This window comes from Nilaparvata lugens, chromosome X (assembly GCF_014356525.2).
Source record: "Nilaparvata lugens isolate BPH chromosome X, ASM1435652v1, whole genome shotgun sequence".
Taxonomy (NCBI): domain Eukaryota; kingdom Metazoa; phylum Arthropoda; class Insecta; order Hemiptera; family Delphacidae; genus Nilaparvata; species Nilaparvata lugens.
The window spans coordinates 72,025,132-72,042,278 of record NC_052518.1 but is presented as its reverse complement, the minus strand read 5'-3'; the positions used below and the strand labels follow the sequence as shown (position 1 = coordinate 72,042,278).

At 33.7% G+C, this 17,147-nt stretch overlaps 2 protein-coding genes across 3 annotated transcripts in view; one reads left to right on the top strand and one right to left on the bottom strand.

Annotated features, from left to right (window-relative positions):
- Positions 1 to 17,147, top strand: part of LOC111044777 (TWiK family of potassium channels protein 7) — a 33,543-nt gene that overhangs the window by 14,331 nt on the left and 2,065 nt on the right. The window contains exons 3-4 of one of the 2 annotated variants that reach the window (XM_039441579.1): positions 7,813 to 7,953; positions 9,367 to 9,770. In XM_039441579.1, the coding sequence (XP_039297513.1) occupies positions 7,826 to 7,953; positions 9,367 to 9,770 (532 nt within the window). In that variant the 5' untranslated portion in view covers positions 7,813 to 7,825. The remainder of the gene's footprint in view (positions 1 to 7,812; positions 7,954 to 9,366; positions 9,771 to 17,147) is intronic. The other variant, XM_039441578.1, reaches the window with a different exon arrangement.
- On the bottom strand, positions 610 to 4,322 carry LOC120354429 (esterase E4-like). Its single transcript, XM_039441581.1, has 4 exons — positions 4,105 to 4,322; positions 2,431 to 2,572; positions 1,753 to 1,891; positions 610 to 956 (listed from the first exon to the last, which is right to left on the bottom strand). The coding sequence occupies exons 1-4, from the start codon at positions 4,309 to 4,311 to the stop codon at positions 839 to 841; spliced, it is 606 nt and encodes a 201-aa protein (XP_039297515.1). The 5' UTR covers positions 4,312 to 4,322; the 3' UTR covers positions 610 to 838.

The window sequence follows — 17,147 nt, the reverse complement described above, 5'->3', positions numbered from 1 at the left end:
TGTGAGTTTCATATTAGTTGGAAATGAAAGTAGACAAATTATTTGACATTTTTAAATCAAAAAAGTATTTACATTCTTATTAGCAATCAAATAAGTCATTCCATCATCATCACCTAGGCTTAAAATACTTCTAGAAAGTCGCCTTTGTGAAATAATAAAATAGTAAGATAATTCAGGAACATGTGTTATAATAATTCAAGGTACAGTACTGTTATACTCTTCTTAATATAATATTATAGTAATATATTATTTAGTTAGAAGCTATTTAATTTATTTTTTGCATTCAAGAGTCAACACTGTTGAAATTAAATTTTCTTGAAATAGCATACTACCGTATTGTTAATTGATAAAAATTTAAAATGTGTGATTTTCATAGACTGTGCCAGACTTATAAAAATATACCTAATGGAAAAAATTCTGGAAAAGGTTGATTACTAGTAAAGTTTTTATTTATCAAACTAATGTTATCAACAGTATTTTTTTTTTTTAGTTATTATCACCGTACGGTATTGCTATGAATAATATTTCCCATTAAATTATATGAGGGAGAGAAGTGAAATAAGCTTACCGTACCTTAATATTAGAGTTGAGAAAAATAAAAGATGTACATACATAGTAGTTTGATTTTTATTTCAATAGACAGTTCAGTATCTTAGAGAAAACAGAATATGAAAATGCAATTAGTAATAGCCTACCTACCATACTCCATGTCAATGAGACGGGGTGAAGCCCCGTACTCCAGGTCATATTCTGATAGAAAGGTAATATATGTTACAAAAAATGGAGATTGATACGTGTTCATAAAAATAAGTAGAAATGTTAATATTTGATGAGTGCATTATGCTCCTGGGAAGTTCTTTTTCATTTCAAAATTTCCTTCAGTAGTGATTGACAAGTAGTCAACGTCCTTAGAACTTGGAGTCCAAATGCTAGGTTCTGACTTCGAATTTGGATTTCTGTAAAATTTAAAACGTTTCAGTTTTATTCACATGACAAAGCTATTTTAAACAAATAAGTTTGCTAAGATGATTTAATTATATTACATAGCATTCCATATTCTAATTTACCAATTTGTTTAAAACTTTACTTCAGAATTTTCAGAGGAAATCTCCTCTTAAAAATATATTATAATGATGAAGGGGAATTATTCTCGCTGCAGAATCTGAAGTCGAGAATCGCCTTACCAAAATCTTCAGTTAAAATTACAAGTGAAATAAAATCAAAATTTTTATATACCTATGTATAAATGGCGAATTTTTCTATAATAATAGAAGAGATGACTCCCTGATTACTTTCGATGAGATTGAATAACATGTCTTGTCAATAATATGGTGCCTCTTTCGAAACTCAAGATGTCTATTGATTAAAATACAGCAATGGATTAGCTCATTATTGAAAAGGTAAAATAATTTCATATTGTTAGCTCAGGAATTATTCATTTCTAATGATTGATCATAAGTAAAATGTTGTCTTCAATTTATTTTTTTATAAGGATCATTTTTTTCATTGTGTTTTTACAGTTGAGTCTCGCGCCAAAAAATAGCGCATCAGGAAACCTTTTGCTGTGAAAACCAGCTTTTTGCTTCAAACTCGAAAAATCCGTGTCAGAGACCCTTGCCTTTGTCAAGCAGGCTTATGGCGATGATACCTCGAACAGCAAAAGAGTTCTTGAGGATTTTGATTTTTCAAGGATGACTGCGAACTTGTCCAGTTCTGATATTACGGTAACGCTTTACATAACAAAGAATTTACCCTTCAATTACGAAGTTGGTGACTACGTCGACAAATTTAGCGCTCATCTCTTTATCCTTCTCCGTCTCACTTACAACATAAATATCAAGGTTTGGCTTCGTAGGAAACAAATAAAACAGATCATCGGCATGACAAACACCTGCAAAGTTATAATTTATATAAGTATAGTAAGCAGTTGAAGCTCAAGAGACTAAATAATGACAAATATTCAAATTTAATACAGCACTCAAAAATTTGTCTTTAGTTGGATTTTTATTTATTTGAAAATATACATATTAATTTGATGGCACAAGGAGCTCAATCCCTCTCATGACGCACATTGAGCAGTACAGTTAAAAAGCATCAATACATGAAAAAGAAAAAGTACATAAATAATACTTTCAATTGAGGAAAACTGAAATAAACTACAGAATAATAGAACACCTTACATACATGAGATTTATAATAGTGGAAAATCAATAAATCTAGAATTAAATATTAGAGTAACCACTAATTTTGTGAAGATAATTAAGAGATTATGTATTGGTATAAACTATCTATTGTGGAAATCAGAACGATTAAACCAGAAATACAAAATAGTATAAACTGAAAGAATATGCACTATGAAAGTAAACTGTACAAAAAATAAAGATAATCCGAAAAAAAATAAAATCTAGGTACTTATTAGAGTGGCCTCACCATTCCTGTAAGTCGGGTCTCCAGATAACTCCTGTGTATTTGAATACGACCCTTCGTATCCAAATTTATAAACGTATTTTTCTCCTTCGTGTCTAGATATGGTACTTTTTATTCCATTCAAGAAGTAAATATCACTGAACAGCTGTAAATGAGATAAAGATTGAAGTAAATGGATAAAACGAACATAACAATCTTTACTACACATTAGTTTTTATTTATTGTTGATGAATCGAAATATTATGTGTATATGAAACTATCTGTACTCTGAATTTTCTTTAGTTTCTGATAGATTGTAATTGACCGAACGCAGTGAGGTCTATGTTTTAACTCGAATTTGCTTTCGTCTGTCTGTATGTATGTAACGCATTTACGGTCAAACTCGTTGAAAGAATTCTATGAAATTTGGCAGGTCCTTTTTTAACTGCGCGTCGATGTAAACACAAGGTATTTTAATTTTTTTTATTTTAAGGATAATATGAAAGGAAAGGTAATTTCCTCCATACTCCGATATCACTATATATATCATCTACTCTGAAGATAGGATTAATCAAACTATAGAATTATTTCACTAGTAGTTCTGTGAACAGTAGACTTCACGCAGTTTTCTCATACACAAGTATCAGGGGTCACCTGTTCACTGGATTCTCCAGACATCTGTGTAATGCATGCAATGAATAATCCACTTGTCAGCTAATTGATTATGAATAATTCTATAGTCTGATTAATCCTATCTTCAGAGTATATGATATAATATAGTGATATCGGATTATGGAAGAAATTCTTTTTCCTTTCATACTATCCTTAAAATGCAAAATTTCAAAAAAACCTTATGTATACATCGACGCGCAGTTAAAACAAAGAATATTCCTGCCAAATCTCATAGAATTCTATCAACGCGTTTGGCTGTAAATGCGTTACATACATACAGACAGATGAAAGAAAATCTGAGTTGAAAGATAGACCTCACTGCGTTCGGTCAATATCAATCAGCTGACAAGTGGATTATCCATTGCATGCATTACACAGATGTCTGGAGAGTCCAGTGAACAGGTGACCCCTGTTACTTGTGGATGAGAAAACTATACGTGAGGTCTACTGTTCACAGAACTACTAGTAGAAACTGGAATGGGATTAAAGCACCAAGTAATGAAGGTGGATGTCATGTCTGAACGCACTCCAGATGGTCAGTGATAGTTTTTACCAAGATAATTAGAATTGTATTAAAATAAAAATATAAATCTTAGTACTCTTTTAAAATTATTTGAAATGAAATGATTCAAAAAGGGTACTCAGATTTATATTCAAAAGTAGCCCTGAAGAAAAAATACAATATTAGAATTTATTGTATTGCATCGTAATAACGTTGATTCAACTATTATTTACTCAGAACTCATACTACTATGTCGATTTGTGAAGTAATTATAGCCTATACTTTTTCACAATAAACGTCAAGAAATTTCTGATTCATAGCTGGCCTGTCATGGGAAATTTGAAAAATGAGGATCAAAGTCTCAATTAGGACAAACGTACAGAATGTAGCGAAGGTTGAAAACGTTTTTCAATTTCTTAACATAATAATACTGATGATACATGATTCTGATGATGCTGATGGTACTTATCAGAGCTTAAAATGTTGAATTGAAATCATGAAAAGATTTAAGGAAATAATATAACCTTGGTCAGTTGAGGCATGGTTTCATTGCTTATTGTCGAGTTACCGAAGTATTCGGTTTTTAGTTTTGCAGCTCTTTGCTTATGGTCAGGATCATCGAGGAAATCTCCTTCGTCCGGCATTATTTCAGTGAATCTCTTGTCAAGCTCAGACAGCGCAGCTTCAAGGCTTCTTATCTTGCCTCTCTTCAATACTGAAATCAGAAACATTTGTTCATTTTATCTAAAAATATGGAAAGAGCTGTATATTAATTAGACTGCACAATTAATTTTGAGAACAATTTTTGCTTGGATGCATTGATTGAAATTTATTACAATCCTGATGAGCGCAATAATGCAAAGTAGTGGAATGAAATTGCAAGAGGATGCGGATGAGCAAGCAAAAGAAGATTTCTATGATGTATTGACAAACAAGATGGATCAGATCGGGCAACATGATATGGTACTGGTGCTGGGAGATTTGAATGCTCAGGTGGGTAGAGAGAGTGCAGTGAGGACTGTGGCAGGAAACTTTTCACTTCATGATGAATCGAATAATAATGGCTTCCTACTTGCACAGTTTGCTGAGAGCAACAGGTTGGTTATTAGAAGCACCAGTTTCCCACATAAAAGAATTCATCTGGGCACGTGGAAAGTACCAGGGAGTGAAGTGGTAAACCAGATTGATCATGTGTTAGTATCTGCCAGGCATGCTTCAGGAGTTCTAGATGTGCGTACAATGAGAGGTCCAAATTGTGACTCTGACCACTTCTTGGTTAGAGCTGTGGTACGATTCAGGCTGGCCAATATACGCAAGGAAAGAGGAATAAGAAGATGCAAGTGGGATATTGATAAGTTGCAGGTAGATGATGAAAGGCAAATCTTTCAAAACAATTTGGAAGGGAAGTTTATGCAGAATAACATGGAAAGGGTGAATTTGGAGGTGCAATGGGAAAGGATACGGAATAGTTTAGACAGTGCTGCTCAAGAAACCATAGGAGTGAAGGTAGTGGAAAGAAATCAGGAGTGGTTTGATGACGAGTGTGAAGAAGCTTTAAGGGAGAGAGATGAAGCTAGGAAAAAAATGTTGCAAAGGAACACAAGAAATGCTAGAAATAACTACAATGAGCTAAGAAGGAGAGCAAAATCAATTATAAGATCCAAAAAGCGAGAAGCAATGAAACAAAAGGTACTAAACTTAGAAACATTGAGTAATACTAACCAGAGCAGAAAATTATACAGGGAAGTGAATTGGTTCAGGAAGGGGTTTCAGGCAAGATTGAATGGGTGTAAGGACAAAAATGGATGTGTTGTTAGTAATGAGATGGTTCTAGAGAGGTGGACTGAACATTTCGAAGGAGTGCTGAACGAGGGGGAAGAAGAACAACCAAGCCAGGTGTTTGAACCTCTTGTGAGAGAAGAGGGAGAAACTGCAGAACCCACCTTTGCTGAACTAGAGAAGGCAATAACAATCCTGAAAAATAACAAAGCTCCTGGTGAGGATGGCATACTAAGTGAGATGATCAAGAAAGGAGGGGATAGATTGAAGAAAGAGATCTTTGAGTTGATTTTAATGGTCTGGAGAGAGGAAAGAATGCCAGATGACTGGAAGACAAGTATAATCTGTCCAATTTTAAAAAAGGGAGATAAAATGATTTGTGATAATTATCGAGGCATTTCTCTGCTTAGCATTGTATACAAGTTGTTCACAAATATACTTCTGCAAAGGCTCATCCCATATGCTGAGGCGATATTGGGCGATTACCAGGGGGGTTTCAGGAAAGGCAGAAGCACAGTTGACCAGATTTTTACATTGAGGCAGGCAATGGAGAAGTGCATAGAGCATGACATAGTTCTACACTTGCTTTTTGTGGATTATAAAAGAGCATTTGATAGTCTTTGCAGAACGAAGTTACTTGAAGCCATGAACAATAACGGTTTGCCATCAAAACTAATTAAGCTGGTGTCGGCTACCCTGAACGAGACATACTCTAGGGTAAGGATAGGCAAGTCTGTTGGAAGGCGTTTTCCTGTGAAGTATGGAGTAAGGCAGGGAGACGCTCTCTCGGCATTGTTGTTCAATTTAGCTCTGCACGAGGCAGTAAAGGACATTGCACATGAAAGTACTGTTGTGAATAGATTGTGGCAGGTCTGTGGATACGCAGATGACTTGGTCATAATAGCAAGAACTGTGCCGGCCTTGAGAGAAGCTTTCACTCTACTGGTGAACAATAGTGTGCCAATGGGTTTGAAAATCAATGAGGCCAAGACAAAGTATTTAAGAGTGTCACCAGCCGTAGTTAGGGGAGCTACTAGAAATATGAAAATTGGACCCTACACATTTCAGCAGGTGGATGACTTTGTATACCTGGGAACGCTTGTGACAAGTAGTGGTAAGATCACAGCTGAGATACAAAATAGAATAATGGCAGGTAACAGGTCATTCTATGCAAGTATAAAGTTATTCAAGTCTCGACTACTATCAAGAGCTACAAAGGTGAAGTTGTATAAGGCATTAGTCAGGCCTGTAGTATGCTATGGCTCTGAGACTTGGGTACTTAATGCTGGTGACATGGAAAGGCTACGAATTTTTGAAAGAAAGGTGATAAGAAGGATCCTTGGCCCTGTGTGTGAAAATGGACACTGGAAACGGAGAAAAAATTGTGAAATTGAGCGTTTCTTGGGCAGTGAGGATATCGTCAGATTTATCAAGGCTGGCAGGATTAGATGGATAGGACATATGGTAAGGATGAATGATGAAAGAGTTGCAAAATGTATATGGAGGGAAAGGCTATACAATAGAAGAAGAAGAGGTAGGCCTAGGAGTAGATGGACGGATGATGTGGAGAATGATTTAAGGACGCTTGGAGTTCGTAACTGGAGAAGGCAGGCACAGGATCGGGAGAGATGGAGGGGCTATGTCTGGGAGGCCAAGGGTTGTAACGACCTGTAGCGCTGAGGAGTAAGTAAGTAAGTAAGTAAGTAAGTGGAATGAAATAAAAAATCTTTATATGTTAGTTAGAACTTTTGAGTTCTTTCTACTACTCAAACTCACTAGTGTATAATCAGATGAATCAAGGTGGTTGGTGTAAGCATGTTAGCAAAAATTTTAAAAAATCAAGTTTTAAACCACTGAAACCTGAAAGAGCAAAAAGTCGAGTGATTTTTTTTTCAAAATAAACACTTTCCAAGAGTGGATATCTCGAAAACTATTGAAGATATCACAAAACTCTACTGGACAATACTTGAAGGAAATTTATCTAGCACTTCTTGTTTGAGTATAATATTGAGTATAATTGAGCTTAAATAGAGAGTGTGTATTGACAAGTAATTGTATAATCTATATGCCAAATATAAAAGTATAGTGTTATATAATCTATTATAATATAGGCTTACTGTAGAAGAATACAAACTAAGTGATAAATGATTTCAGAAGTCTTTCTAATTTAGCTTTCATCTTCCACATTGTATCATTATGAATGATACAACCTGCTGCATATAATAATATAGGCTACCCAACTCTCTTATTTGAAAAATAATTTAAGAAATGCTAAGAGTCACTATTGGTATTAAAAAGTCATTTTATAATGAAGCCTATTTCATTAAAAAATAATGATTAATCATCGATATATTTATTCTAAAATTGCTTTATCGTTTCCAAATTTAGAAGAATATCATTGGAGTAAGAAGGAATCTAATTCAATATTTTTTATGGTTTTGTGTTGTGTTTTGGTGTAGGAAAGGAATGCTTGGTCAGGACTGTAGGGAGTATCACCATTACCAGCAGCAGGCGCCTCCTTCAGTGCCAGCTGCCACGGCTTCATCCTGTCCACCGTCTTCTAGCATTCTCAAAAAATGTTCTTCAAAGCAGAAGTAATTGGAACTCATTCATTTATAGTCTTTACTAGATAGGTAATAAATATCAGGAGACCGAGTGTGTGGTTCAGAAGTTTGTAAGCCTATTCAGAATCATTAGAAAGGGAACAGAACCCAAAACAATTTCATAACATTAATAATTTTATTCAGTTGAGTAGCCTTAATAAAACAGGGTTCCTTGGAAAAGAATAATTGAACAACCAGCAAGATAGAATTCCGAAATGATCTACTAAAAACAGATTCAAAAAAAACATTATTAGGAAAAGCAATAGTCGTGAATTACCAATTTGAGATAACACTAGCATTCAAGATAACTACTAGGACAGAATAAATTCTGACAGTTTCCTTCTTTTTTCTTTCCAAGTGGATTTGACAAAAAAAGGAGTTACTTTTTCTCCCTTGGGAGTTTTTCTTACTTTTAGACTCAAGGGCGAAAAAGTGACATTTTTACTATTATGTTCTAGGGATTAAAGTAAGTATTACTTCATACAGTAGGTGGAGGAAAAATAGTTTTTTAAGATTATTATAATATATTATTGTATGTATAGAACTTATATAAGTTTATAAAGAAAAATAGATTTAAAAACTTACATTATACTGAAATTTTCGGTGGATTGGCTCACCTTTCTCAATTGCTACAACTAAGCATTTGAGAAAGGTGGGCCCAGCCACCGAAAATTTCAGTATAATGTAAGTTTTTTTGAATCTATCTGTGTTATGTGTTCTGTATATATAATCATTATGAAACTCTAAATTGTCTATTATGTGCATTATTGTATGTATGAAAATATACTGTTTATAAGTGTTCAAGTGAATCAAGAGAAATACTAAAGTTATATTGTATAAAATAGCTTCATTATATTTGAATTATTTTAGTTATTAATTCCATTATCTCAAGCTACTGTATAACTAGCTTAGTTATTGAATTTATCATGAGATATTAATAGGGGCTACTAAATATTCCAAATAAAATTTGATGATAAAAAAGTCCTGTACAACAGCTCAAGAAGAAGATTTTAATTCCCGATCAGAGCTCAATTTGTGACTAAATTTTATATAGAAGAATACTATGAATACAGAATCAATTGAAACATAAAACGATTGAAATATCATTGATATATAATTCAAACAACAAACTCAAGAAGAAAATTGTATGAATTCCCGAGCATATCTCAATAATTGAGATGGATGGATGGATTTTATTCATTTGAGAACTATCAATACCGAATCAATGATAGAGCATGCGCAGAATGAATATTTGAAATAAAATGTTATATTATGATTATATAAATTTTTTTTAAATAAACATTTCAAATAAATTTGAATGTTGAATGTAATATTTTTATTTAGTGATTAGTTTGTTTGTACTTTCCATTAGCATTAGGATAATTTTGAATGGTGTGATTACAGAAAATTGTCATGCTGCAGCCTTATTTCTTCACTATTATCTAGTGTGGGCATTTGTCTATTGGTGGTTGCCTACACGGTTCTCGGGGCGATCACGTTCACAACTCTGGAAGCCGAATCCAGAAGTGGAATAGGAACCGGAACCGGAAGTAACACCGTCCATACTGCTGCGCCTCCATCCGATGACAAACTCCTCCGCTCGCAAACCGTCGAAAAGCTCTGGAGCATCACTGAAGATCTCAACATTCTCTACAAAGAGAACTGGACTCGACTCGCCGAGCAGGAGGTGCTCAAGTTTCAGGACTCTTTGGTCAGGAGATACAAGAAAACGACAGGAGCAAAAACCAATCATATATGGAGCTTTGCTTCGTCGTTCCTCTACTCGCTCACGCTAATAACGACAATAGGTAGGCTTTCACAATAGCATCCTTATTTATTGTGTGGTTGGTGTTAAATCTACCGAAGTCCACTCAACTAACTTTCTTGTTGGGTTATGGTGATACTAGTTGAAGTTGGTGAACTATTAACTGGTTTTACTTCTGAATAAAATAATATTCAGGACTCAAGTAAATTAAATTGTGTTATGAGTTAAAGCTGAAAAATATAAATCTGATTAGTTCAATTTGAAAAGTATTTGTAAAAATGGATGATGACGCCATCTCCCAAATGTTTTAGATCTGAAAGAAAGATTAGAAGAAAGTGCTGATAAAGTACTAAGCAAAGTGGTGATAGATTTTAACGGGGCCTTTTGCTCTGTATTCAGATAAAAATTGAAACTCCTTGATCAAAGAGACGAAAATTTGTCACATCTTCTCAAGTACTTATTTTTTTACAAGAAAATATTGCCGGTTTGTAGGGTACATAATTATCAATATGTACCTAGTGGAATTAAGACTTATGATAGTATTTGCTTTATATAATAATTTCAAGGTTATGGAAATATCAAGTAATCTCAATGTTGTGCGGTTTCACCAGTAGTGCACTGATAATAGTTTTTTTGAAAAAAATAGTTCTTACTAACTATTTTTGGAAACTATCAAACTGATGATTTTGGGCGCTTTAGGATTGTGACGATGACTTGTGATTTCTTTTCAATTTTTGAATTGAGAAACACTTTTACATCAAACAAGCATTCATTCTATCTCTATATACTGCATCCCTTCGCAAATTCTGTAGTTTTTTCTGGAGAAATTATCATCATTGACAACTGTTAATTCATCATTTTGTATTGAATTAACTTATATACAGTAGTCATTCATTTCCACGTTTTTCAGATCAAATCCTATTTACCGTATACCTTCTAAACACTACTCAATTAGAACATTTTCCTCGTACTTATTAAAATATTATTAAATTCTTGGGTCTCATAATCTCTATTTGAAGATAAATAAATATAATATATAAATAAATATAATAATTCTTATTTATAAAATAGTATTATAGTACCCTTTTTTGAAATTTATATATACAGAGTGATTCTTAATTATGGTAAAATAATTTGATACGTGATAGTAGAGGTGAAAATAAGAAAAAAAAATCTTATAAACATATATCCATAAACGCTTCATTAGCGAGCTATACAGAGTGAAAGATTTCGCCCGGAATTCAGTTTCTCTGGTGAAGTACACCGATGCTGAATTGTTTGGGGGACTAGTTTTTGAAAAACTTATGCTGGATTCATATGGAAAAATATCTGAAAAATTTAATAAAACTAGTCTGGAAGCTGTAGTGTAAGTAGTTTTTGAGAAAAAAGTTGAAATATGCAAAAAAATCTAAGTAGAAAAACACAGACTTCTACGTATGATGCCCAATAACTTTCTTTAATGACCAGTAAACAAATAATTTTTCGCAATAAAAATTGTAGAAAATTAAATTCTGAAAAAAATTATGTAAGCTGTGTGAACTCAATTTGAATAAAAGTTGAATAAAATGTAGCCTATTCTTATGTAGTACATTACACCACAAAAAGTTGCTGTTTTATGAGGAGAGAGCTAATAACTCATAAGTTGTAGCTGATTGCAATTAATATATTCGGTTTCTTATGAAAAGTTTTATTCTTATATGAAAGTAACATATCTAAATGACATAAATCTTATACCAAAAGACTAAAGATGATGTTCAAAGTGACCTCCGTTGCTCTGAATGCATATATTCAGACAGCATCGATTGTCGGACCTGTTCAAATATTCCAGGAGTCTGCTTTATCATTTCTATCCCGTTCAAAATCCTTAATCGGAGTTCTTCAATAGTATCAATCGAAGTATTGTATACTAAGATTTTCAAATGTCCCCAAAGATAAAAATCCAAAGGATTTAAGTCTGGTGACCTAGCTGGCCATGGTACTGGCCCACCTCGGCCAATTCATTGATTTGGAAAGCTGTGATTCAGGTGTTCACGAACAGCAACACTGAAGTGTGCTGGAGCTCCATCATGTATAAACCAAATGTTTTGGTGCAACTGAAGAGGTAAATGTTCAAGTAAGATAAATAGCTCCTCTCTCAAAAAGTTCAAGTAGATCATGCCAAGAAGTAGATGATCTCCTATGATTCCTGCCCAAATGTTTACTGAAAACTGATGTTGTGGACGGTTAGGATTGATGGCATGAGGATTCTCATCTGCCCGAATATGTTGGTTGTGGACGTTAACGATAGCTGTTCTTGTAAAGTGTGCCTCGTCGGTGAATAAGACAGTTGTTAAAAAGTTTGGGTTAACAAGTTTTACTAAAAACCATCGGCAAATACCAGCACGGGGAATACAGTTTCGTGGCAATAGAGTATGAACTTTCTGGAGGTGGTATGGATGTAATTGTTGCTCTTTTAGTATCCTCCAAATAATAGATTGATTGACATTAAACTGCACTGACAATTCTCTAGTGCTCTTCTCTGGATGTTCATAAATTTCATTAAGAGCTTGTTCTTCTAACTCAACAGTCATAGTAGATAGGGGTCTGCCTGCATAAATGTGCTATTTGGATATCAAAGAACCTGTTTCAGACAGACGTTGATGAATAGTGGCAAAAAACCTTGAACTTGGACATACTCGGTTAGGAAAGTTCTCTTGATACAAACGTCTTGCTTCAGTACTGAATTGAATTGAAAAAATCTTTATTCATAAACATGTAAAAATACATATGAATAGTGTCACAGAATACTAAGGAATATAGCCTAAATACTAATTACAAACAAATGTCATACACATAAAATATTATAAAAACTCCTGTAACGAGTACAGGGATAATCTTACCAAATATTCATTTAACTCAATACCAAACCTTTTAACATCTTATTCTAAAATTTTCAAATCATTTGGCAATTTTGAAAAAAATGACCTTCCTCTAAAAACGGTTTTCCTCTCGAATAGGTATAATCTATGTCTTTCAACAATTCTGCCATAACGGGTAAAGTAGCTGTGAGTCTGGTTTCTTATTTCTGTATTAGTCTTTCTAAAAAAACATGATGATATAATATATATATATACTGCCCATACACTGTCAAAATCCCAAGCTGCGAGAAAAACAATCCTACTGAATTACATCTTTCAAGCTTAAGGATTATTCTGATAGCTCTCTTTTGCTGCTTGAGTATCTTGTCCAAATTCTTTTTGGTTGTACTGCCATAGATACAAAGTCCATACGCCAAAGGTGAATGAATTACAGCATGGTATACCGATTTCAATGTCTGGACACTACAAACATTGGACATCTGCCTTAGAGCATAAAGACCTGTGGAAATCTTTTTCATAACATGGCAAACATGACTATCCCATGTGAGATTACAGTCCACTAATAATCCCAAAAACTTTGTACTCTCTTTTGTTGCTATAATTTCATTATTCAATGTCACCCTAGGATATAGATTTTGGTTCCTACTCTGCTTTGTCATAAATGGGATAACTATTGATTTACTTGAGTTCAAAATAAGATTATAGCAATTCAGATTATTATTAATAGAGACTAATCCAATAGCAGATGAGATTTCTACATCCTGAACTGATCTACCAGAGAATATCATATTTGCATCATCGGCATATAGACAGACAGACGCTCTATCTTGGACCATACTAGGCATACCTGTAACATAACACAGGAATAGTAAAGGACCTAAGATGGATCCTTGGGGAACTCTATAATTCAAGCTTCTTAGGTCGGAGCAATAGATATTTTTATATTTATATCTTTGAGACTCTTCTAAATGCTCTATTTGAACGAATTGCTGTCTGCCTTTCAAGAAAGATGAAAACCAATTCAGCTCCTTACCATGCACTCCCATAGACTCTATTTTTTTCAACAGAGTATTGTGACACACACTGTCAAACGCACGACTTAAGTCTAAAAAGGCGCCGATAACCTTTTCCCCTTTGTCAATAGCATCAATCACAGTACTTATAAAATCCACTCCTTCAGTGATAGTAGATTTTCTAGATCTTCTTTATCTTGTTTATCATGTGTCTCTAGATAATCCATCAGCTGAATATATACAACACGCTCATATATTTTCGAAAACACAGATAATAGTGTCACTAGTCTGTAACAAGCAGGATCTTTCAAATTATCTTTTTTAAAAATTGGTATAACTTTGGCTGTCTTCAAATTGTTAGGAAATTGGCCTGAAATTAGAGAGGAGTTTATTATATGTATTAATGGCTTAATTATAGCTGGCAGAATCTGTTTTACTACTGTTATTGGTATGTCATCCGGTCCAGTCGAGAGTTTATTAACTTTTATTACAAAATTCATAACAATTTCCTGCAACTCAAATTCTAAGATTGTTTTAAATTTGAATTTCGGAGATGGCTGGCAGTTTTGAATGTTTGGGAAATATACAGGTCCATAATTATTTTCAGGAATATTTGTTATCACAAAATTGTCCACTGCTGTAGCAAAAAGTCATTAGATATATTGTTTACTCTAATAGGATCAGTTGTATGCGTTTCATTACTTATTATACTTATATTTGAATGATTACAATTTTGTTGTTTGCCTATCTCAGCTTTTATCATTTTCCAGGCTACTCGATTCTTATTTTTTGCATAAAAAATTTTCTTGTCAAAATATTTTTGCTTATCTTTTTGCATAATGAGTTTCAAAGCTTTCCTTTTAGATTTAAGTTGAAATTTCACATCCTCTGATTTATACTGTCTGAATATGTTCTCCAACTCTAACAGCTCCTTCTTTTTATTATTAACTGCCTTAGCACTAGACAATTTTTTACTACTGTACTCTTTTTCATTCCTGAATAGTTTTGGAAAGTTAATGTTGGAGTAATAAGAGAAAAGCGACATGAAAGTATTGAATTTGTCAGTAACTGGAGATTGAAAAACTTCAACCCAGTTCAAAAATAACAGCTGTTTGTAGAACATGTCAACATAACATTCACTAAGATTCCGACGCAGTTTCATAATTGGTTTATATAAAAAACTATTCACATTCAGAATTTCGAGAAGTTTGGCGTCGTGATCTGATATATGGGTAATTATACCAGATATCGTTAAAATATTGTCTGTGATAAAGTTGTGTCAATATGTTTGTGATAAAGTTATCAATCGCTGTTTCGGAGGTAGCAGTAATTCTAGTAGCAAAATCAACCTTGTACTTCATATTAAACATTCTTAAAACGTTCATGAACTTATTGTGAACATTATCTCTCTCTCAAACATTAATATTTATGTCTCCTGCTAAAACAACACATTAATATTTAAATTTTATAAAATGTCAAGTAAGATTTCTAGCTTTTCTAGAAACGGGTCAAGATAACAATGCTGAGGCGTTCTATATAAGCATGCCAGTACAAATGTGATATTGTTTAGTGAAAATTCCGAAACGCAACATTCAAATTCTTTTTCAGTTGTGATAGATGCAATTGCAGGTAAGTTTACAGGTTTACATTTGGAAACAATATTATTATGCACTAAGATCATGACCCCGCCCCCTATACTAGCCTATTGATTCTAGAAAATTTAGAGCTTAAGCAATAATTAGGTAAATTCAGCAATTCTGTTTCTGCTTCCGATATTTTGTGTTCTGATAGGGTTAGTATCTCAGGTTTTATCTCTTCTAAATTTATTCCCAACAAATCGAGGCTTGATGGTAGGTGCTGAACATTCTGATGCATTATTGAAATATGGTTTAAGTGATCATTTTCTAGATATTTACAATAAGGAGAAGTAGCTATCACAAGATCCTTGTCATTATCTTCACTACATACATTATCTTGTACTAAATTTCTAACACAATTTGCACTAACTCCATCTTATCTCAAATCATTGCATGACAGATTCAAAACGTTGGGCTCTAGCCCAACCCTGAAGAAGATTCACTGTCATACTTTAAAAGTAAAGGATCGGGCATTTTTTCCATTTAAGAAGCCAGCATGTTTGTCACACTCAGGATTCTATCACAAACATATTTTTTCCTATAGAATTCAGATGCAGACCATTTTTTGTGTGGAATCTTTGACCCATATCACTTATATTTATAAAAGTTACATTATTAAAATGCTTACATAAGTTGAAATTTTCTTTGTTAGCCCTGTGAATCTCCTTGTTGATGGCTGACCATGTTGGTAGATCATGTCTGTGTGGCACGGATAACACAATCACGTGTCTGGATCGACCACTTTGCAGCTGCCGTAGCTTACCCTGAAGAGAGGTGTGAAGTTCTCTTCTTTCATTATGGGCAACATCATTTGTTCCAGCTAAGAAGACACTTACATCATTGGCATTTGGTTGGAGAGTTCCATCAACCACATCTCTGAATCGAGCACCCGGTTTCACCATACCAAAGAATGTGTGGTTCTTATCATTGAAGTACTTATAGACATCCCTGCCCTGGCTATCAGTGTAAAGACCTACGTTCATAGACCTAGACCTTTTATTTTGTGGACGTTTTCCTAGATTAGGTGTAGAAGCCAGCTCTTCACTCTGAATTACCTCCTCAACAGGCAGATGAATATCCGGTGGATCATGTACTTCTAAAATAGAAAATCTATTCTGAGTTCGCACTGAGGTGTTGGGAGCACTCTTTTTTGTTCTGGTAGAGTACTTAGGTATAACAAATTCTCTGTCATTAACATCCGGTTGTATTGTAAGAGATCATTTCTCGCCTTAGCCAGACATTAATCCGTGAGACATTGTTGCAAATTGTTATTCACTTTAATACAAGCATCATACCTATTCAATAGTGTCGTCATTTCTGGGATTGAATCAATAATTGCGTCACTGGAATATCTATCACATAATACTGACATAATTCCATGTACATTCATTACAGTAGTATGGAAGCTGTCATTAGAGTACTATTACAGTAGTGTCCCATTCCATACATTGAATGCATGACAGCTAATTCGGAGTATGAATAATGTCTAAAATTACCTGCCATTTTTTAAAAAGTCATGACTTAACACAAAAGCAAAGTGAAATGGTTACAAATAACTGGTTAATAGATTAAACAAAAAACACAGTACCATAGGCCTGACTTACAGTCTGTTGTTTTGTTCAGCAGTGAGCTAAAATATTTCTGAAAATAGTTTTCAGCTGATAATTTCTTTTAAATATTTCCTCATTTAAAACAAAATGAATCAGCTGTTTTGGAACAGCTGTTATGAAAATCCATGTTTTATTTGCAATCAGCTACAACTTATGAGTTATTAGTTCTCTCCTCATAAAACAGCAAATTTTTGTGGTGTAATGTACTACATAAGAATACATTTTATTCAACTTTCATTCAAATTAAGTTCACACAGCTTACATAATTTTTTAGCTCGCTAATGAAGCGTTTATGGATATAT